General features: G+C 40.8%; 1 protein-coding gene across 4 annotated transcripts in view; it reads left to right on the forward strand.

The window, feature by feature from the left end:
* Positions 1-22,991, forward strand: part of LOC148899462 (tetratricopeptide repeat protein 28-like) — a 234,124-nt gene that overhangs the window by 179,399 nt on the left and 31,734 nt on the right. For 3 of the 4 annotated variants that reach the window (XM_088994706.1, XM_088994707.1, XM_088994708.1), the window contains 4 exons: positions 6,823-7,330; positions 18,093-18,889; positions 18,993-19,537; positions 21,513-22,036. In XM_088994706.1, the coding sequence (XP_088850832.1) occupies positions 6,823-7,330; positions 18,093-18,889; positions 18,993-19,537; positions 21,513-22,036 (2,374 nt within the window). Of the gene's footprint in view, positions 1-4,271; positions 4,475-6,822; positions 7,331-18,092; positions 18,890-18,992; positions 19,538-21,512; positions 22,037-22,991 lie in introns of those variants that run through there. The other variant, XM_088994709.1, reaches the window with a different exon arrangement.

Raw genomic sequence — 22,991 nt, forward strand, 5'->3', positions numbered from 1 at the left:
GGCACTACTGAGAAGAGCTGATATTTTAATGCGTAGATCATCTGCCTCTGCATACGAAAGTTTGTTATTTTTAATAGCCGATTCAGTAGCTGTGATATAATCTATTGTAGGTATAGTTTTAGGAGTCACTGAGAAATTTAAACCTTTGGTAAGTACCGCCTTTTCTGTCTCTGAGAGATCTCTGTCTGACAAATTTTTGATCCAATTCTCCCTTGCAAACTGTGCATACCTAATTTTACGCATGTTTACCAGTAGCTGAGATTGTTTCAGTAAAAGTAATTTTTGAAATTTACCCTTTTGTCTCTCTTTGGTTTTGCTGTGGTGCCTCATATAACCGGATTTAGTAAATTCACACACTTCCTGATAGATTTTGTGGGTAAGTTTAGTTTGTAATCGCTGATAATAAGTTTCTATTTCTGACTGTTTGTTTTTTATCTCTATGTTAAGTCTCCTAATTCGCAAATTTAGAATTTTCCTAGTATAATTTTCCCGCGCGCCCCCCCCAACCTGAGAGTAGGGACCTATCATAGCTGTGTCCGGCGCCACCAGGTCTGGACATTAGGGAAATATAAATGGGGCCGATACGACCAGTCAGACTTTAGTTCGCTGACGAAGCCTCCTGGATAGGAGGCGAAACGTCCGAAACCTTCACTTTTGTACAGATGACGGCTGAAGAAACCTTCTCATCGATATTTATAGTTGAGGCAGAGAATTGTGGTGGCAGGGGATGATACGGGGGTAGCACAATATAATCAAGGAGGACTACCTTAATATACCTTAAATATATGAGTGAGTGGCCACTACACTTCTCCATAATTGGATCAAAAAAATGACCCAAGGAAGTATCACCGTGTTTTATGCCATTTTGGCGCACCTTAATCATTTGTTATATTCGGTAAGACAGTTTTGGTAAGACAAATTTGTTTTAATGGTTTGGTTTTTAAATTATTTGACATTTGTAACCAAGGCAATGGGGTCAAGTTGAATTTGACTGATAGGACAATGGCCAATATCTCCATCAGGATGAAAGTGTGAGTGCTCATTTATCGGATATTTCAGATTCAGAATCCAGAGTCCTGTTTCTGCTGGCTTTTTAAACAGGAGCTTAAGAACCACTGTTTATTTGTAGCACCACTGATACATTGGATGAGAAAGCATAGTAGGCTATAAGTAAGAGTGATTAAAAAAAACAGTCAGTCATTGAGCTTCATGTAGCAACGCGATATACACATTAAAGCAGACACACACAAACACACACACACACACATATCATGGGTAATGTTTACTCCCATGTTGTTGTGTGTTTACTCCCAGGTTGTTCGCATCCTCCAAAGTGATTTGAATTTTCTGGGGTGCGATCACATAAATTTTAGTACAGGCGGTCCATGTAGTTGTGCAACGTCTGTGACCGTCAAGGTGGACTCTTCATTATCTTGGTCTCCATCTGCAGTGAGAAAGCAGTGTTGCGGTGTTGCAGTCTAACTTTAAAGGGGCGCTCATCAGAGCGACTTATCTGTGCTGGTGTAAGATTCTGGTCTTTCTTTTGCTGCCTCTCCAGCTGCACTCTGTAGTCTGGCAGATGAGGAATCTTCTGTTTTTTTGCTTACAAAAGCGGAAGTTTGAGTTTGAACGAACAAGCGAGGCTTCAAAAGGTACATGTAATTGAGCAGCCTCAGATAGGCTATCTTAGAACATGAAACAGCAACAGTTTGTGACGGAGTGTAATTGCATCCCTGGGTCTCTGTAATGCCTTGTTGCGTCTTTTAACTTGAGCAAAGTGCTGAGAATCCTTGTGTCAGCAGGTAATTGGTTGCAGACATCAGCAACAACCTGTGAGGCAAATAAGGATTGCTAGGTTTGTATATGGTTTGCACATTTTATGTGAGGAAAAATAACCGATGCAAATAGGATTTGTGCTTGAAAAGGATCATTACTGAATGTATTTTTTTTCCTTTCTAAAATAAACATTGTGCTTTGGTTTTCATTTTTTCAAAGCATCTAAATTTCATTACATAGCCCAAGTGTCCTGCTCACTGCAAGTGTATTTCTTCACATTTCACCTTGCTTGTGTGTAAGGCTGGCTGATATATCATTATAGTTATTGAGATACAGTATGACCATTCTCAATATTAACATTGACATTAGGATATCAGTCAGGTCACATGACTGATATACTTGTAAAGGTCAGTCCAACCAATCGCATTTCTATTTTTAAATTAGCCGTTGATTGACAGCTAAAGCCAGCCAACACTAGTCATCTTGCTGAGAGAAGGTGTGTGTGAAAGAGATAGGGAAGGAGGGATAAGCACCTGCACCTGGACAGCACACCCACAAGTGAAATAATGTATATGTCACGTCCACTCGAGGAGTGGTGACAGGACTCGAGGGACAAAGGAAAGTAGCAAGGGGTTGGATCCAAAATACACGGTGGAGACGGTAAGTTCGAGAAAGGTCTTTACTGAGACAGTCAAGGCAACACAGGAAATAAGGCAACAAAGTGGACAAACGGGACAATCCTTTGTGCTGCGGGGCGATGGGGAAACTACAGAGAATACACCGGCGCGGACCGAGCGAGAATGGGTGGTTCTTATAGCCAGAAGGCACAATCAAGGGAATGAGAAACAGGTGAGTGAGTCCGGAGAGCATGGAAGGGAGGGGCACGCTCCTGGCGCTGAGGAGGATGTGACAGTATATTATGTGTTAACAACAGTTACAAGACAGTCAGTTGCTCTCAGGTTTATATCATTCACCAAGATGACGTGACCATATTTATAATTTCACTGTTACATGTGGATGAAATTGAGGACCTTATTGGAAAAGTGTACGAGCAGCCCACATCTCATTAATAGATTGCTTTGAACAAAGCATTCTACAAAAAAATATAAAAATAAACAGGTGTCAGACAAACAGGTGTCCATACAGTTTCAGAAAAAAGCAAACATAAGAAACATCCCAACAGAGTAACGGTCATCGGGGTTATGTTTGTAAAAGAACCCGCAATAATTTAAATCCATAAAAGTACTCATCTTTATTGTTTACAATTGTTATGTATACAAAACTATGTTGAATTGAATGAAACCAAACATTAAACCCTTTTCCCAGCTCAAGCATTATATATATATATATATATATATATATATATATATATATATATATATATATATATATATATATATATATATATATATATATATATATATATATATATATATACAGTGATACCTTGGATTACGAATTGGTTTCCAGAAAGTGTGTGTAAGGCAAAAAGTGTGTATCCCAAACATTAATTTCCCATACGAAACCATTAAAATGAGAATAATCCGTTCCGATGTCCCCGTAAAACATAATTTTATACTAAATAAGCCTTAAAACTACACATAATATACCTTATTTTATGTATAATACATGTGCTATGGTATGGTAGGTAAGTCGTTTTATTTACCTTTGGGATGGTCGTTAATGGCTTAATGAAATGGAGTGGGAGGAGGTGGGAGGGAGAGTCACATCCTATAAGGACTGTAGGAAGGAGGGTTAGCCTATCTTTAATAGGCTTATGCCCAGGGACGGACTTTTCTTCCTGTGTAATGAAAGTCCGGTTAGGCATCTTTTTTCAAAAAAGTCCGTTTTAATCAGCATTAAACACTTGATGAGGAACGTAGCCTTCTTCTTCCACCATCCTGAGGAATGATTCCTTGTAAGCTTTGGCAGCTTTATCGTCAGAACTGGTTATCTCACCATTACGAATGCCACTATGAATCCCTGCACGACCCTTAAATTTAAAACAGGTTCTTATCTTACAGGCAGTGTATTGTTGGTGTTCAAATCCCTGACATTGTCACATCTCGTCGCCGTCCTGGGCGCGCCCCGCCCCTCCTGTCACCTTCTCCGCTGCTCCCTGGAGAGGGCCCCTCCCATCACCACGCACCCGGGTTCCCACAGCTGTTTGTCATTCCCTTGATTGTGCCTTCTGACTATATATGCCGATCGCACATTACCGTCTCCGTCGGAGAATTCCGGAAGCTACCGTCGCGACTACCTTGCCGTCCGATCTGTCATTGTTAGTTGCCGTCACTTACCTGCCCCTGTTTATTATTTTGCATGCGTGTCTCAGTAAAGACTTTTGTTCATGAGTATCTGTCTCGCTGTGTATTTTGGATCCACCCTCCCCGCTTTCCTTTCGTCACTCGAGCCCTGCCCTCAAGCCTCAAGTGACGTGACAGACATGTTTCGGCGTCTACTTCTGCCATCGTCAGAGTGGCAGACTCTGACGAAGCATGTCAGGGATTTGAACACCGACAATACACTGTCTGCAAGATAATAATCTGTTTCAAATTAGATATCAAGTAGACAGGATGAACTTAATACGACGCTTAAAGTTCTCGAACCACCATGGCTATACTTGAAATCATCAATTGATGATGAACTTCCGGGTTGCCTCTTGACGATATCCGAGTGAAGTTGCCGTGCTTTCTCGGTGAGAATTTTACCCAGTTCCTCATCAATTGTGTTCTGTTTAGCTGGGTTGGTTTTTGCATAAAGTGTCTCAAGGAGCTCTGGGTTCTACATCTTCATTTGTTTCTACATCAAGTTGTGTTATTGCAACAGCTACAGATGCAGGCAGACACACTAGAAACTTCATTAATAGCTGGTTCCCGTGCTTGTCTTTTCTATTAAAATTGTACAGATGGCTTGTGCGGGTTATTTGTGGAGCCTGATTGGTGGGATATTTTAATATTGCATCCCACACTCTGCTTATGAACTATCTATAAAGTTGAAATTAGTCTGAATTTCACTGTATTTTCTATCTATTTCCTCACCTTTTCACTTTTGTTTTTCCTTTGTAGTGCTATCAAGCTCTGTCGTCTTCCTTTCCTGTTTCATGTGCTCAGTGTGCTTCTGTTTCTCTAACCCCTCCTCCTTCTCCCCACTGTTGCATGTGTCCTCTACCACAGTACAGAACATTGTAAGTTAATTAGTTTAAATGTGTTTGAAATTCAAACCAAGCAGGGTCTTTTCTTGACTTTCTTCATGACATAGTGTATATTATCAGTTTAAGCTTAACAGTGACCTTCCTTGTCGGAATGAATGTCCTTTCCGGTGGCCAAAGTCCAAACTTTTTCCTGGTTGTTATGGAGTGGGTGGGACCAGTGGATGGGGTTGCTGTATTAGCTCGTCTTGTGAAATTAACTGAACATCTGTTCGGGCAGAGAGAGCTGACAGCAGTTGCAGCTGTTTACCCTTTTCATGAACATCTAATAACCCTGCTCTGGTTATGTGCCTCAGAGATTTTCTAAAATGAAAAAAAAATCTAATTGCAGTGAAAAAACATGTTGTGCATGCCATTATAACAGTTTAATCTGCTTAACTGCCAACATATTTTTACCAATTACAAGCCAAGGAAATTGCCAAAGACATTTCCTTAAACTTAATAAGTACAAAAACAATAATGGCAAATTAGAAGCTGTGGAAGAAGGAGAGACAAATCATAAAATGGACACATTTACATTTTATTACAAGTAAAATCATCCATCCAGCCATTGTCCCAGCTGCTTAACTGCTTATCCTCATAACATCCAAAATCAGTAAAATCTAAAAATAACTTTGATAAATCCTAGTTATGACTAATTCATTTGACATAGATGAAATAGTAGCAGACAGTGCTCTCACCTGTGCCTACTGTGCTTTGGATCTTTGAGGAACAGATAACCTCTGTCCTTTAATTTTTCATGGTGTTCGTCTCGAGTCACCTTGACGGAGTTTGCATGTTCTGTAGGTTGGTAGTGACTGTTGATATTGAATTCATTGAGAACAACCTAACCGAACAGTAACAGTTGTATTGTAAAAATAACACTGCGAAGCGAGACTTTAGACATACCTGTCAATGTAACCTTTAATTTTCCATGTATCTGAGTAAACTCGCTCAACATTCACACAAACTCCATGAGCTTCACCTTGTACAACATTACACATACAATGACTGCCAGATTAGGATCACACCTGTCCAAAACCTGAGATCATAAAGAGTTACATGGTGTGGAATCAGACAAATTATTGAAAGAAAGAAAGAAAGAAAGAAAGAAAGAAAGAAAGAAAGAAAGAAAGAAAGAAAGAAAGAAAGAAAGAAAGAAAGAAAGAAAGAAAGAAAGAAAGAAAGAAAGAAAGAAAGAAAGAAAGAAAGAAAGAAAGAAGTTGGTTACATACTTACTGACATGAACATTCTTAAAGCATGTTTCTGTGAACAGGATTTTTCCTTTGTGTTGACATTTTGCTGCTGTATTGCTTTTCCCGGAGCAATTTGAGTTCAAAGCAGTACCCTGAGCCGTTGCCATTGTGGAAGTGGCATGAAATGTCGGGCAGAATAACCATAAATATTTTTGTCTGTTTATAGCCTCGGCATTCCTGCCAGCAGGAAGACAGTCAGCCAATCCCCCCACAGCCCATACTGCACAGGTCGAACGTGGAGCTGAAACCCCACAATTCACCTGTCTGATTAGAAATGTCCTTTGTTCCGGTGTCGGTGGTGCATCATGAAGTATGAGTGCTGTTGGCAAACAAATCTACCTTTGTGTTTATCTGCATCACACTTTTACCCCATTCCTTGCTTTGCAACCTCAGAATCAAATGAGGTTTTCTTTAGTTAGTGTCTGAGCAGTACGCCCTTTTCAGTGAATTTCCAATGGCTTTTTTTCTGGATTTATATTTGCTGGCACACAACAAAGCTAATAAATGACTCCTAAATAAATGTGGGTGCAGTTGATTCGGCTTCTTAAAATATTTTTGTATCTAAACCCGACTCTCTTTGTTGTCTGTCCTTGTCTTTAGGCTGCTTCGATGGCCCTGAGCAGCTTGGGCCATGTATACACAGCCATTGGGGACTACCCAAATGCACTGGCCAGCCACAAGCAGTGTGTTCTACTAGCTAAGCAGTCTAAAGATCAACTCTCTGAGGCACGAGAGCTTGGAAACATGGGTGCTGTCTACATTGCCATGGGAGACTTTGACAATGCCGTTCAAAGCCACGAGCAGCACTTGGGCATCGCCAAGGCCCTTGAAAATAAGCGGGAGGAAGCTCGGGCCTACAGTAACCTCGGCAGCGCCTACCACTATCACCGAAACTTTGACAAGGCCATGTCTTACCACACTCACGTGCTGGAGCTCGCCCAGGAACTGGAAGAAAAGTCCATCGAAATGAGAGCATATGCAGGCCTGGGGCATGCTGCTCGCTGCATGCAGGACTTGGAGAGAGCGAAGCAGTATCATGAACAGCAGCTGTCCATAGCTGAAGGTTTGAAAGATAGAGCCGCAGAGGGAAGGGCTTCCTCCAATCTGGGTATGTATGCGAAACACTGAGTTGCAAAGTAACTACACTGGTGCCTTGACTTCTAATTTAATTATTTTTGTGTCCATGCTTGTAATTCAGAACACTTGTATTGCGACTCATATTGCCCATCGAAATAGATAGAAATACTCTTCATTAATCTGTTCCAGTTGTACTGACGTCTTGCTGCATTTTACAGTATTTGGTTCTTTACATTTCATGTGAACTGGAAACCTTCTGGGGATGGCACAGCAAAAAATGACATTACAGGAACCGCGGCCTGGAAAGGATGAATTTAGACAAAGCATGGGACCTTATCTCCTGTTCCGTAGAAAAAAAAATAAACATCCAATAATTACTTGTTCTGAAGAATGCATTTTTATCTCAATTTCAAAATAAACAAACAAATAATCAAAAAAACAAGCAAACAAACACAAATAAATATGTAACCGGATAAATAAATAAATAAATAAGTACAATTAAAAATAATAAAATAAATAGTAAAATAATCACAGTAAATAAAATAATAAAATAAAAAAGTACATACATACATACATACATACATACATACATACATACATACATACATACATACATACATACATACATACAGACAGACACGTACGTACATGTACGTACGTACATACATGCATGCATGTGTGTACTGTAAAGCCTCGGAGGGTAATTTAATATTCGTCCTTGTGGAAAGATCTTTGAATAACAAGGATGTTGTATCATCAATTCTAATGTTGCTTCACTTAAAAAGGTAATTTTAATGAGAGAAAAAATGTCTGCCTTGCCATCGAGCACCTTCCTTCTGCCTTGGACTGAAATGAGAATCTAAAGATCATCAATGTGAAGTTAGAAAATGATGTATGAACATAGATGCTCATTGCACAATCATCCTCCTTGCTGATAATTATGTGCGTAATCTAACAATTACAGTAAAGTCTCGTTATATCGATATTCAAGGGAGTCCGAAAAAATATCGATATAACCGGGACTATCGATATATCCGACCCTGTTTGCATGTAATTTTCTCCGTGCGTGCATAGAAATAGTATCGATATAAGCGGGACTATCGATATATCCGATATCGATATAACGAGACTTTACTGTACATATTTCAATTGGAAAATCATAAACTATTGTCCCTTTATAGATCGATCAGTCCATTAGATAATTGCTGCACCCATTTTGCTGTATTTATTGCAGTAATTACAACCTAGACTTTCTGAATTATGATTGCCATCAGAGCAGCACTAACCTTGATTCTAATGGACAACGAAGAGGTTTAATAGTTCTTCCAGATGATTTAATCTTCACCTATGAGTAAAAAATGTACGAGTGGAGAGCCAAGGTTAATCTACCAAACATAATTTAAAGCTGTCATTTGACCTGTCTAAATGGTGCACATCCCTTTTCGCTGCAAAATAGTGCTGATCTTTAATGGTAGATGATTATAAATTAAAAGACTGTGGAGAGCAAATTTTATAATGGCACCTACATGTGAGTTTTATGATGTCAGGTTACAGTGTGCTATAGGACTCCCATGATAACATCCCCAACCGTTTTCTTTATGATTGGTTGCAAGATTTGAGTAGTTCAAATGTTGTAATGAGTGCAGTGTTAAAGATCTCCATCCGGTGACATCAGTAAATGGGTGCATTGTTGGAAATGTGCTGCTCAACAGAGACAGCCTCTGATCGGGAAGATCATCTGTTGGTATTACTTGCCATGCTTCTCTCTCAATTCCTCTTTTCACTTTGTGATGCTTCTGCCTTTCATTGTCTTCATCTTCTGCCTCACCCCCACTGATCGTAATCTGGAGCTGTCAAGCCACAAGTAATTGAAACTGACTTGATGAATCGCTTAATTACCTTTAATAGCTGATTCAAGTGGAGCTGAATAATGAAGATAACCGAGAATGAAGTTGAAGCTGTGAAGCTTTTGTCTGTCTAATTGTTGTGTTGTTGTTTTTGAGGCAGCATATTGTTGTTATTCCATCATGAATGCCCACAAGCTCCCTCAGAAGACTAAAACCTTTTTTCAAGTGTGTCTACGAAGAAGACTGGAATGATCGAGTCAATTAACAAGCATCAGTCAAAACAAAACTGAAATTTTAGAAGTGGAAAGGAAAATAAACTGCAATATGGACACTTTTATTTGCTCTCTCAGCTTGTTTTTTTTTTTAGTTGGCTGCGGTATGAGTTGTGCAGTGCCCGACTTGGCTCTTAGGCACACTTGTGTTGAGATTGCCATCTTTTAATATCCAACCACGATGCGCAGCGGTACCAGCAGACCTGGCTCAGCACACTGTGACCTATAAAACATGAAAATTTTGCATTCCAGCCCCATACATTATTGAATAATTGTCCGATTTACCCACGAGTCAGCAATATCTCATATCTGTGATGTGATTGAAGTAGCAGGTTGCCTTCAAGTTGATCCTATCAATCTGCAGAATCTAAATTGTACAACCATTCTCTTATTTAACTTCAGGAGAAAGCCATTTTTGTTCAAACAGGTGAACTTCTTATGTATTCTCATTTTGACTGTTTTTCATCTGATGCTCTTATGCTATCATTATGCAGTAACTTCCAAGTGGTCACAAGTCTGTGGCTGCTTGGCATGTACTGAATGTACACTAATCACAAAATATTTTCAATATTGGGTTTTCGGGTCAAATTTCACAATTTACATGAGCTACACTCTCACCTTTATCTGTGAACTTTGTTTGACCTGCTCATCTGTTCAATGTTTTAGCATTGAAAGACTGTTTTTCAAAGGCTGTTGACTTCTACACCTACTTGTGCCTCTGCTATAGTTTCTGTAGGCAATTGTGACCCTCTGATGACAAATTACCCCACCGTACACTTGATGGCTACTTCCTTCTGAGAGCAGCCTGAAAATAGCTGTCCTCACGATGTCATCATCTAAACATGTTCTCAATGTTTATGCAAATAATAGTTTAGATACTAGGTATAGTTGACCATAAAAATGGATCATGGATCAAAGCCCTTTTCTGGACTTGGTCATTAAGGCCCTTGGTAAAAAAAAAAAAACAACAAGATGTGCAAAAAGCACTAAAACACACTCTGTCTGTCCATGTACACGCACATGTGTCCCCATCAAAATCAGGGTGCACACACCTGAGTATTGTTTTGAAATTAGACTTGCTGGAGTTTGTACATGACATTGTCACAACAGTATCTCTTCTTATGATATGTGTGTGTGTGTGTGTGTGTGTGTGTGTGTGTGTGTGTGTGTGTGTGTGTGTGTGTGTGTGTGTGTGTGTGTGTGTGTGTGTGTGTGTGTGTGTGTGCGTGTGTGTGCGTGTGTGTGTGTGTGTGCGTGTGTGTGCGTGCGTCCGTGCGTGCGTGTGTGTGTGTGTGTGCGTGCGTGTGTTGTGCGTTCTTGTGTGTGTGTGTCTTTGTGTGTGCGTGCGCAATTGGAGACCACCTTGCTGCACTACTTTCCAATAGTGCAGCAAATCAGCCTGTTTACCCTTTCCGCTCCAGTCCAGATTTCCGATAGTTTCCTGTTTATTTTATTCACAAACCAAAATCAACAAACATTAAGAAAATAACAAGAGTTTTTACATTAAAAAAATCTTCAATCATAACTGGGCATAATGCAAATAACGTTGTCATGTACCTTGTAGTGAGAAAATCCATTCATTCTGCCCTTGAAAATTGGTCTCTAATGTCGAGTCGCACATTTATACAGCAAAATATTTTTTTTCTGCTTAAGCATTGTGATTTATATTTCATAAATTAGCTGTGATGTTTCATTGACTGAGTGGTTATGCTAATGAATTATCTCAATGCTTGAGGAATACATTAATGCTCTATTTCTCCAAATTTGATTTATCAACCCACAGTAAAAACTGCATTATCGAATAAACTAAAATGGTTTTAAGTGTTTCAATGAAAATGCATATAACTATTTTAAGCCTATTCAAAGATAGGACCAAATACACAAACACTCAGACTTGTCTGGAGCCCCGAGGTGTAGAGATTACTCATTTTTGGGTCTAAGCCTTTGGAAGTCAATGCATTATTACTTTGACTAGGAGAAATAGAAGACTTTACAATGGAATTTACCCAGCCTATTGGCTCAGACAGGATAAATTGAAGGCAAAAGGTGCTAACCAAATACACCTCAAATGCATTTGTCAGGGATTGACGATATTTTGAGCTTTTTATTGGGATCTGTCAATATTAGCAACCTTGCCTTGCCTTTGGTGGAGACATGATGGTGTTCTTACAGGATGGTCTCCTGCAAACACCCGTGTACTGCAATATTAGTTCTATTGAGGGTTACAGGCTGAAACCTATTCCAGCTGTCATTTTTTTCACTTTTTACTTAAAAATACATACAGTAAAGTCTCGTTATATCGATACGCAAAGGAATCCGAAAAAATATCGATATAACCGGGACTATCGATATATCCGATCCTGTGGGGTGGGGGGGTGCGTAAATGCGACATCTTTGTTATGGCATGTAATTTCCTCATTGGGTTCATGGATTGCGTATCTAACATGTTTTTTGTACAGTAGTGAAGTGAAAAATAAAGTTGTGCATAAAATAAAAACATCTTTACACTTTTTAATGACTATTTCCTTTCAAAAATGCAACCAACCAATGCTAAATCGTCAAGTTCTATTCACACGAAGCCACGAACGCCAGCATGTACAATCATATGAAAAACAGTGATTGTTGCAAACAATAAAGATATCTGGATGCAACACAATTAAATACTGTAAATGGATGAAAAACCAAAACTGCAACGTTTACATAACTTACGTGACGTTCGAGAGTGCCTGAATAGAATGCCGGCGCGCAGCTGTGACGTTACAACAGCTTTTTGACTGAGAACCGTGTTGTATCCTGAAGCCGCCAGTAAAGGGCCCCCAGGCTCCATATGATACAGTATACAGTAAATCTTTAATCGATTGCAAACATGTATGCTTTACTCTTTCTCTTCTGTATTTGAATCATATCCATGAATTGATCACTTTTTACTTAAAAATACATACAGTAAAGTCTCGTTATATCGATACGCAAGGGAATCCGAAAAAATATCGATATAACCGGGACTATCGATATATCCGATCCGATCCGAACAAGAAAGCATATTCTCCGAATCTGAAGCCATTGTTTGGATTTGGTGTTTTATTACACTGCGAATTTTGGGTATTGTAGATGCTATAAAACCTTTTTCTGATGTCAGTCAAGAAACACAAAAAGTGATGTTGGTTGCCCTTTAATGCACAGTATGGAATGTACAGTCATTTTCAAAATCATGACGCTTCAGCAGACAAAACAACAAACATTGTTGCAAAAAACGCTTGCATTCATGTAACAGTACATGTACATAACACTGCAATTAGTATGTATGTAAGCTATTTAAAAAAGTCATCAATCTTCTTCTGCTTCCCATTTTTATATTTTAATATGAACACTTCCATCTTGTTTAACGTTTCTAAAAAACCGGATGCATTTTCTACGGATTCAAAGAAAGATCGCGTGTCCGCAACCCCTTGCAACGCTTTTGTCGAAGTTGCAAAAGGTGTGCATTCAGTCGCTTCTTCTTCATCGTCATCAGCATCATCATCATCACGGGAATCTCCTGTGGCATACTTGGCTTTGACCTCCGCTGCGATATCCGCATCTGATGAGCTTGGGAATGTCGCAATGTCTTTGTCGACTGCGACATACGATGCAATGTCGGCGACTTTTAGCTTTTCAGCCAACACTGCAAGAGGAATGTTGTCGTCATCCTCTTCGTTAGCTGCAGATGTTTCCTCACTGCACCCTGGATTTTCAAATTTGCAGTGACGGAAGCAGTTCTTGATGGTGTTTTCGGACACCGTGCTCCACGCTTTGGAAATTGCTCTGATGGCATCCAAAACAGTCCATTGTTGAAGACACACGAGCAGCCGTCTGATACACACGAGCTGCCGTCTGAAAATGGCGTCTGCTCGGGAGAGCTGCTCACGTAACCAAGACAGGTGACCAAGTCGACCAATGGCGTGACCGATATATCGATATAAACAACAAAAATGGCCGGCGGGGGATGAAAAGGAGCACCGTAATAACCGGATTATCGTAATAACCGGGTATCGTACTAAACGGTACTAATTATACATAAAAAGACTAGAAATGTGCAAGGGAAATGAAAATAGTATCGTAATAAGCGGTACTATCGATATAACCGATATCGAGATAACGAGACTTTACTGTATATGGAACTTCTTTGTTGTCCTGGAAATATAACGAAAGGCTTGAAAATCACAAATGGTCCCCTGGTCCTTGACACAGAAGTGAAAATTGCTGCTGTCTGTCAGGAATGCCAGAAGGTTCCGAACAGAACTCTATAAATGCAGACTGATAGATGTAAAAAATATGTCCAAAAGGCTGTGAAAATACAAATAATGACACTGGTACAATAACCAGGATAACAACAAGGACCAAAAGCAATTCCAAAAGTCAAGGATAATGTAATCATGAATAACTTGGTTCAAATAGGTTGTTGGTGTTTTTTCAGTGCTGTAAGATATACAAACCAACATACATTGAGTGGATCCTAGAATACATCATTAATGAGGTTTTGAAAAACTATTGTGGCATTGACTGGTCCAAATGGCATTACAAGGTACTCAACATTTCCAAATGGAGTCTTCAAGACCATCTTCCACTCATCCCACTCACAAATTGTTCCCTGCTGGTGAGCACTACGAAGATCCAACATTGAAAAAAAAATACATTGCCAAAGCCGAGTCTAAAAGAGAGCGAGGGTTCTTGTTTTCAATGCTGGTGTTGCTTAGGCCTCTGTAATCAACATATGGGTGCCATGACTTTCTTTTCAATATAAAATAATCAATATAAAGCTCCCAAAGGAGATGGCCTGATTATACCCATAGCGAAAGAAGCAGTAATACTTACATATTCTCGCAGTGCTTCCTGTTCCGGCCGAAACGCATGGTGTAGTCTAGATGAAGGTAGAGAAGGTCGGTGATTAAAGTCTTTAGCACAATCGTACGCAGGGTGTGGAGGCATAGATTGAGGATGGTCTTTGCTAAAAACACGGTTCAGATAATAGTAGTCTTTGGGCACTTTCTTTAAACAAATTACTGAGCTGATATGCACCGTCCCCAATCGCAGACTGTAAACAATGATAGAAGCAAAATGCATTCCAGTTTTCAATGGCTGAATGATTCCTTGCAATTGTCTGGCGCCAAGCATAGCCTAAGACTACTGTTGCCGACCTAATACATTTTTGAGTGGCTGGTCCATACACCACAAGATGCGTCTGCTCCACTCTGCTTTCCTTGGGCCTCTCAGTTTTCCAGTCAGATGCTAATACGTTTCTCAATGTCGTAGAGTTGTCATGATAGCCAGTTCGTCTTTTAAGTAGGAACTCAGTCTACGCCGGCAAATAGTGCATAAGGCACACTCACCGAAACCACTTTGCACCGCCAATATTTGAAAAACGACTATCTGACTACCCTGAGCAAATCCAGTAATTTTCCCCCGGCGTACTTCTCATAGATAGGATGGTAGAACACCCAACGGAATTCTGCCAGGAAATTAGGAAAAGAGGACCAAAGTTGTGGTTGCGCAATGCACTTGACATTGTTTTGTTCTCACATTCTGAGTTCAAATGTTAAATAGAACAGGTCCAAAATAAAGTACTTTTTCAACACGATCAGATCGTTTAATCCAAGTGACATGTCTTTGACAGTCTGATGACCATAGTTTCCAGAACTATGGAGTGGTGGGTTTTCGAGCAGCTGCAGAGAAGAAAGAGCTCAATGTGTGCTGGATGTGCAGTTGGTTGCAGTGTTTGATGTGAGCTGACCACCCACTCAGCATGCATCTGTCTAACTTCTCCTGCCATTTTCAAAAATCTCCTTTATCCCTTTTTCTCTGTCAGTCAGTTTGTTAAAGATGTTGTTTTCTGAGACTACGGATTGGGAGTCTTGAGCCCAGACACAACTCCACTCCCTTCTCTCTATGGCACATCTCTTCAGGCTCTGGTATCAGCTTTCTTCCTCCCCTCAAAGATCACTGCATACGAAAATATATATGTGCTCTTTCACTCAGTAGAATTTCAAATTCCGGTTCATTCCTTCACAAGTGAACGCTTCCTGATAAGTTAAATACAAATATTTGGAATTCTTTCTCTAAATATATGACATTCCTTTTTGCTGACCGACAATAAGAATGTACACTGCCATAGTTCCAACAAATCATATGTACATATCGATGATTTAAAAATTGCTTCTGCTAGATAACAAATATCATTGGTTTCAAAACTTTTCCTTTGCATCAACCCGATTTTGGAAACGTATGGCATGACACAATCGTACCACTGTTGTTCCATTCAGCCCACCGCACCCTCTGCGCGCACATACACATACATACGCTCACACACGCACCCACATTCACACATACACACACACACACACACACACATACGCACATAACACACACACATGCACAAATAAACACACACACACACACGCACACACACACACACACACACACACACACAACCACACGCACACACACACACACACACACACTCCCCAATACAGTATATTGCTTACCAAGTAGCAGCACCATTGTTTAAAATCCTCTTAACACAATGTGGGCTGCAGTGCAGTCGACCTTTATAGCTGCTGAAAGAAACACAGTGATTTTCTGAGAAAATGCAGCACCATCCCTCAAAGTCATCACTGCTGTATTTCCCCAATGTACAACCATCTGTGTAATAAAAAGTGACAACACAATGCCATGCTTGTCTCTGCATTAGGGAGAATGTATAGATAGGACTCAGAATGAATTGGGCGGCATTAGAAATTATGTGTTTTGTTCTTGACTGTTTTTACGCAAATTGTGCAAAATGTGAAAGAACCATTTTGTATTACAGCCAAGTATGTTTCATACATGCTGGTTTACCAATTATGAAGATGATTTTAAAACACAGACATTGTAAAGACATCATATTGATTGTGACAACATGCTGTGGGGGCAATGTCTGGTAGAGGTATGATTTTATTTACTGTAATCCTCTTAACATGCAGGGGGCCGCACCCCCTGCATCTACCCTGACCATCTCCACAACCACACTCTCCATTGCTACGTGCAAGTTTCGTTTTGAGCCAGTTGCATGCAGCATTTTTGCTGGCAATGTATCAGGAGGCATTATATTCTTTGTTCATTCACTCAGCATTGAGGACACCCTAACCTTGGGAGTGACTTTGACAGTGGTCAGTTTTCCTCAAAGCTGCCTGCATCGGAAATCTTACCACGCTTCAAAAGCGAAAGGGAGAGTATTATTGAAAGTCTGAGTACGAAGAGAACACACGCAGACACACACACACACACACACACACACACACACACACTCGCACACACACACACACACACACACACACACACACTCGCACACACACACACACACACACACACACACACACACACACACACACACACACACACACATTATTCATTTATTTATTTTTTGTACTTTATATGATCTCACACTATGAACTTTAGATCAGGCAGTGTCATTCTGTAACTACAAGCAGGCAAAGAACACATTTTGACTCATCTATACGACTGTTGCGCAAGTAGAATTTTTTTTTAAACTAATATATGCAGTCTTCCTTTGGGCCAACTGCACTATTGTACACTTTTTGTTAATACTTTTGTTAACTTCATTCATTTCAAACTCCCAAACATATTTTAACATATTTACCTATTTTATTACAAATTTCAAAACATCAAACACTTTTTTTTTTGTTTACCATGTTATGAGGTCATCCACGTGTCAGGGTTATTATGAAATAAATGTGAAAACACACAAGATAATCCCAATGGGTTTTTTTTGTCACCACCAACTGTTGACCTCCTTTCCATCGTCCGTCACACCATGTCAGACCATCGCCCCCCTCCGTGTTTCCAAATGATTTTGATCTCTGATATTCAGTAAGTAGCTGCACTGCCTCATACTCTTATAGCCTCTTAGCCGATTCTAGTACTGATACAGCAATGTGCTGGGCCAAAAATATTTGTTGAGCAGGAGGCTTCTCTTTCCTGGAGAGTTTGGAGTTTTCTTTGAAAAGTATGACTCCTACTAGTTCTTTGTTTTACTGTACAGTACTTTCCCTGAATTTTGGTTGACAATGACAATGGATGACAAGTCAGAGAAGAGCCCAGGTTCATTAGATATGCTGTAATGTGTTTTTACAATCCTGTGATAATGTGGTTGTGCCTAGTAGATCTCCCGGGTAATATGTGAATGTGTTTGGTTATATGTGTTTGCGACAGAAGGCTATTACTTTTAATAACATCATATTTCATCAGATATAATACATGCGGCAAAAGTGTCTTGGTTATTTATTGCTTATTTTCATACTTATCGAAATTGAAACTTGTTTCCTTATCTTTTCATCAACTTCAGCCGGTCTTGTGTTATTCTTCACCAGAATCATCTGTAACTCCTGTGACGGAGCAGTTGATTTAAACAAAATAAATAGCTAATAACCATACTTTAAAGTCACAAAAGCTTTTGATTGTACTGCATTTATAATGGCTATAATTGTCAGTAAGGTTGAAGTGGAAGCAAATACCAGATGGCACAGAGAGCATATTTTACAACTAAATGGCTTATTTTGTCCTTGCTTACAAGGGACTTGCATTTTCTCTACTATAATTTTACCCCTTTGGAGTCTTTAAACTTAATATTATCTCTTCACAGGAATTATTCACCAAATGAAAGGAGACTATGAAGCTGCACTTAAACTACACAAAACACATCTGGCCATTGCTCAAGAGCTCAATGACTATGCCGCACAGGGGAGAGCTTATGGAAACATGGGCAATGCCTACAATGCCCTTGGAGTCTTTGACCACGCTGTTCGCTACCACCGCCAGGAGCTGCAGATCTCCATGGAGGTCAATGACCGGGCTTCGCAGGCATCAACGCATGGAAATTTGGCTGTAGCGTACCAATCTTTGGGAGCCCACGATCGAGCTTTGCAGCATTACCAGAACCATCTCAACATCGCTCGCGAGCTCCGAGATGTTCAGAGCGAGGCACGGGCCTTGGGTAACCTTGGCAACTTTTACTGCTCTCGTGGCGAATTCCCTCAGGCCGTACCCTATTATGAGCAGTACTTGCGTTTATCCCCTGACCTCCAAGACATGGAAAGTGAAGGAAAGGTTTGTCACAATTTGGGGTATGCCCACTACTGCTTAGGCAACTTCCAGGATGCTGTCAAATACTACGAGCAGGACCTCGCTTTGGCCAAGGACCTTCATGACAAACTAAGTCAAGCCAAGGCATATTGTAATCTGGGTTTGGCCTTCAAGGCACTGGGGGATTTTGCTAAGGCAGAGGAGTGTCAGAGATACCTTCTGTCACTTGCCCAGTCCTTGAATAATTCACAAGCTCGCTTCAGAGCTCTTGGCAACTTGGGAGACATATTTGTCTGTAAAAAAGACGTGACTGGAGCCATTCAATTTTATGAGGAGCAGTTGGCCTTAGCACATCAGGTATTAAATAGACACATTTTTTAAATTGTCAAATAATTCAGCAAATGCTTTTGGTGTAATTTTAACGGTTATCACATGTTCTTTTTTGGGGGGCCGGTTTCAGGTAAATGAGCGCAGGATGGAGGCTTGCGCCTACGCTGCCCTTGGGGCCACGTACAGGCTTGTGCATAAGTATGATAAGGCTTTGAGTTACCACACTCAAGAGCTGGAGGTCTACCAAGAACTTGGAGACATGTCTGGAGAGTGCAAAGCTCACGGTCACTTGGCAGCAGTCTACATGGCCTTGGGAAAGTACGCCATGGCCTTCAAGAGCTATGAAGAACAGTTGGAACTGGGGCAGAGGTTAAAGGATCCTGTTGTGGAGGCACAGGTGTATGGAAATATGGGCATAACAAAAATGAATGTTGGCGTGATGGAGGAAGCTATTGGGTACCTGGAGCAGCAGCTTGCTACTTTACAGCAACTGAGTGGTAACGAGGCCATCATGGACAGGGGCAGGGCCTATGGAAACCTTGGAGACTGTTATGAGGCTCTCGGTGACTTTGAGGAAGCCATCAAGTACTACGACCAGTATTTGGCAGTAGCTCAGAGTCTCAACCGTATGCAAGATCAAGAGAAAGCGTACAGAGGCTTGGGGAATGGACACAGGTGAGTCTGCTTCAATTGAAAATGGGTTATAAATGTTTTTTTTAATGTTGAGAATAAAGATTCCATATACAGGTAGTTCATAAATTATTTGAATGTCATACAACAGGATGTGAACAAGACCTGGAAAAAGGCAACGTTTTATATTTCCCCAAGATTTGCAAGGTGTAGGTGCGACTTAATGAGTTGCGCACACGAGATGTTAAAAGCAAAGCCAATTTGTATCCGACGTTTTGAAACAAATTGTTCATGTGGTCTTCTTGGTTCTGCATATATTCAGCAATCATGAAAAATGCAACCCAAAATTATATTCTGGAATAAAACTAACAAAGATATGGGAAAACATACCTTTGCTATATTTATCTTCTTCTTTTGCTATTTTTTTCTGCTGTAGATAATTGTATTTATTGAATATTTTGAAGGATTATAGGACTCACTGTTTGGATCTTAATTTAAAAAAGCAAAGCTTTGATGCCAGCTGTCTCAGCAACATCACCAGTGCTGATGTTATCTGCACATTTAGAAGTTTTAACAGATTGTTCATACAATAGCCTGCTTAGGCAACATAGGATTAGTAATACTGATGAGGTGATACCGGTCGAAGGGGGGCAATCAGGCCAGTCGTTAGTCAGAACGACAGGAACTGTCAGTGGAGCAGCTGCAGAGAGTAGTCCTCTGCTCGCCCCAACCTGAGAGCAGGGACCTATCATAGTAGAGTCCGGCACCGCCATGTTTGGACAGTAGGGATATATATAAGGCCTAAACTACCAGTAAGTCTTTAGTTTGCTGACGAAGTTTCTTGGATGATAAGCGAAACGTACGACACCTTCAAAGAAGTACAGATGACGGCTGAAGAAACATTTTCATCGATGGACCACTCCTGTACGACTGAGAGCTTACACAGACGTAGAGCGCAGCTCAGTGATTTCAAGTAATTGACAAGTGTGTTTTTTGCTGTTATGTGCAAAAGCTCACAACCAAGGAGTCTACAATGAAAATGTATTTGCAAAACTGCTTGCTGTTTTTTTTTTTCTCACCTGGCAGGTTGTTTTCGTCATGTGCATTGTCAGCGCCTCTGCAATCACACTAGGTGGTGTCAGGAATGTGCGAGTTCAGAGAGAATTAAAAATCCTCACTCATCAAGCCCTCTCATCTTCCACCAGTCTTCTGTCAAATACTTATCACACGACATTATTGACTCTGAGCATTTTAATTCTTAAACCTTTGCGTACCCTTTGAACTGGCATTAAACAATTGCTGACATCCCCAAAACTGTGAGAGCTACAGTAAATGTTTGAAGCCTGTGGAAGCCAGCTGAAGGTTTAGATGGGGATAAGTACACATCTGTGTACACACACTGAACACAATCTAGAGCACAGGTGTCAAGGCCCGCGGGCCAAATCCGGCCCGCCACATCATTTTTTTCGGCCCGCGAAAGCAAATCAAACTTGTTAAATTCCATGATGATTGGTAAAATCTGAGCCAAAATGTCATATTTTTGGATGTCAACCACAATAAAAGTCATTATTCTTGACTTCAGATTTGAAAACGAGTTATTCATTAATTTGCTGTGTTCTCTGTATGTAATATTTGAAGGGATTTAAACATTCTAATGGGTTCCCCAAATTCATAACGGCCCTCGAGAGGAAACCATAACTACAATGTGGCCCGTGGCAAAAAATGACTTTGACACCCCTGATCTAGAGGGAAAACAGGCACAGAACAGTAATATTAATTTCATATCCATGTTTACAAATAAGGCATTTCTTCTGATTGTTTTTGTATTATGCAAGTGTCCCCAAAAAGAAAATAATCTATAAATTACTAAATAATACTAAATTTGACCACTTGAATGTGTTCATATAATATACTATGTTATTGTGTATTGGATTGTTATCGTATACACGTGCATGTGCCCTTTAGTATTTTTGTATTTGCGTGCCTCTCTCTCTCTGACACTTTGTGCTTCTCTCATTAGGGCAATGGGAAACCTCCAGCAGTCACTGGTGTGCTTTGAAAAGCGGCTGGTGGTGGCTCATGAGCTGGGAGAGTGTGGAGTGAAGGCTCAGGCCTATGGTGAACTCGGCGCGTTGCACAGCCAGTTAGGCAATTATGAGCAGGCCATCTCTTGTCTGGAGCGTCAACTGGTCATTGCTCGTGACACCCAAGATCGACTACTGGAGGGCGATGCCAGCTGTGGTCTAGGAGCCGTATACCAAGCGATGGGAGAATATGAGACGGCACTGCGATGCCATCAGAGTGACCTTGAGATCGCGGAGGAAGCTGGAAGCACCACGCGCCAGGCTCGTGCCTATGGGAACCTGGGCCTTACATATGAATATCTGGGAAACTATGAGAGGGCAGTCGTGTTCCAAGAGCAGCATCTCAGTGTGGCAGCACAGACTAATGACTTGGCTGCCAAGACGCTAGCCTATGGCAGCCTGGGGCGAACACACCATGCACTGCAGAACTATTCACAAGCTGTCATGTACCTGCAGGAAGGTGAGTGAGGCAGCAAGAACATCACTGAGCTTTGCCTTTGTTGCCTGAGCTGATGGGCTTAGAGTTTTGTGAATTCATGAATATGAAATTCACAGCCTATTGGCTGCTAAGCCTTTGCTACATTTTTATTAGGATGTGTGGCTGTATATGTGTGTTTGTGCTTTTGTGATTATGAGCACACGGGGGATTCAAGGTGAGTTTTATGCATCTGCCCCTGCCTCTCTTGTCGTGTTGGTATTCCAGTGTTTATGTCTGTGCAAACCAATGTGGATACGTGTCAAAGCCTTTTTTTCTATTTACTGCCGATTGTTCCACCCACCTCTCTACTTTCCGAGTTGGTAAAAATATTTTTCCCACTGTGGCACTTTTCACGTGTCAGGTTATATCCATCCATCCATTTTCCGTACCGCTTATTCCTCATTAGGGTCGCGGGGGGTGCCTGAGCCTATCTCAGCTGTCTTCGGGCACGACGCGGGGGATACCCTGACGAACAACAGTCAATCTCACACTCACACCTAGGGACAATTTGGAGTGGTCAATCTGCCTGCCTTGATGTTTTTTGTGTGTGGGAGGAAACCGGAGGACCCGGAGAAAACCCAGTCAGGTTATAATGAAAAGAAAACCTTTCAAAAATGGATTATCTCAGTCAGTTGGTTGTCGTACCCCATTTATACGCGCTAAATATCCACTTCTCTAGCTTTGCACATGACTACTAAAAGACCTCTTGCACACCCACCGTTTTATGGGCCAAGCCCTGTTTGAATCCAAGAGATAGCAGCCCCTATGTGGAGCAAGTCATACCTCACCCTGCAGGGAGTGAATGCAAGGAAACCATACGACATTTCCTCTGGCTGCCAGAAATCGGTATTATTTGTATTATCTGGGTCTTAGTAACCCCATTGCCCCTCTGAGACCCTGCTTTTTGAAATGTAATGAAAACAAAAGCAACAGCCCA

This window comes from Hippocampus bargibanti, linkage group LG04 (genome assembly GCF_051943395.1).
Source record: "Hippocampus bargibanti isolate YZ-2025 linkage group LG04, ASM5194339v1, whole genome shotgun sequence".
Taxonomy (NCBI): domain Eukaryota; kingdom Metazoa; phylum Chordata; class Actinopteri; order Syngnathiformes; family Syngnathidae; genus Hippocampus; species Hippocampus bargibanti.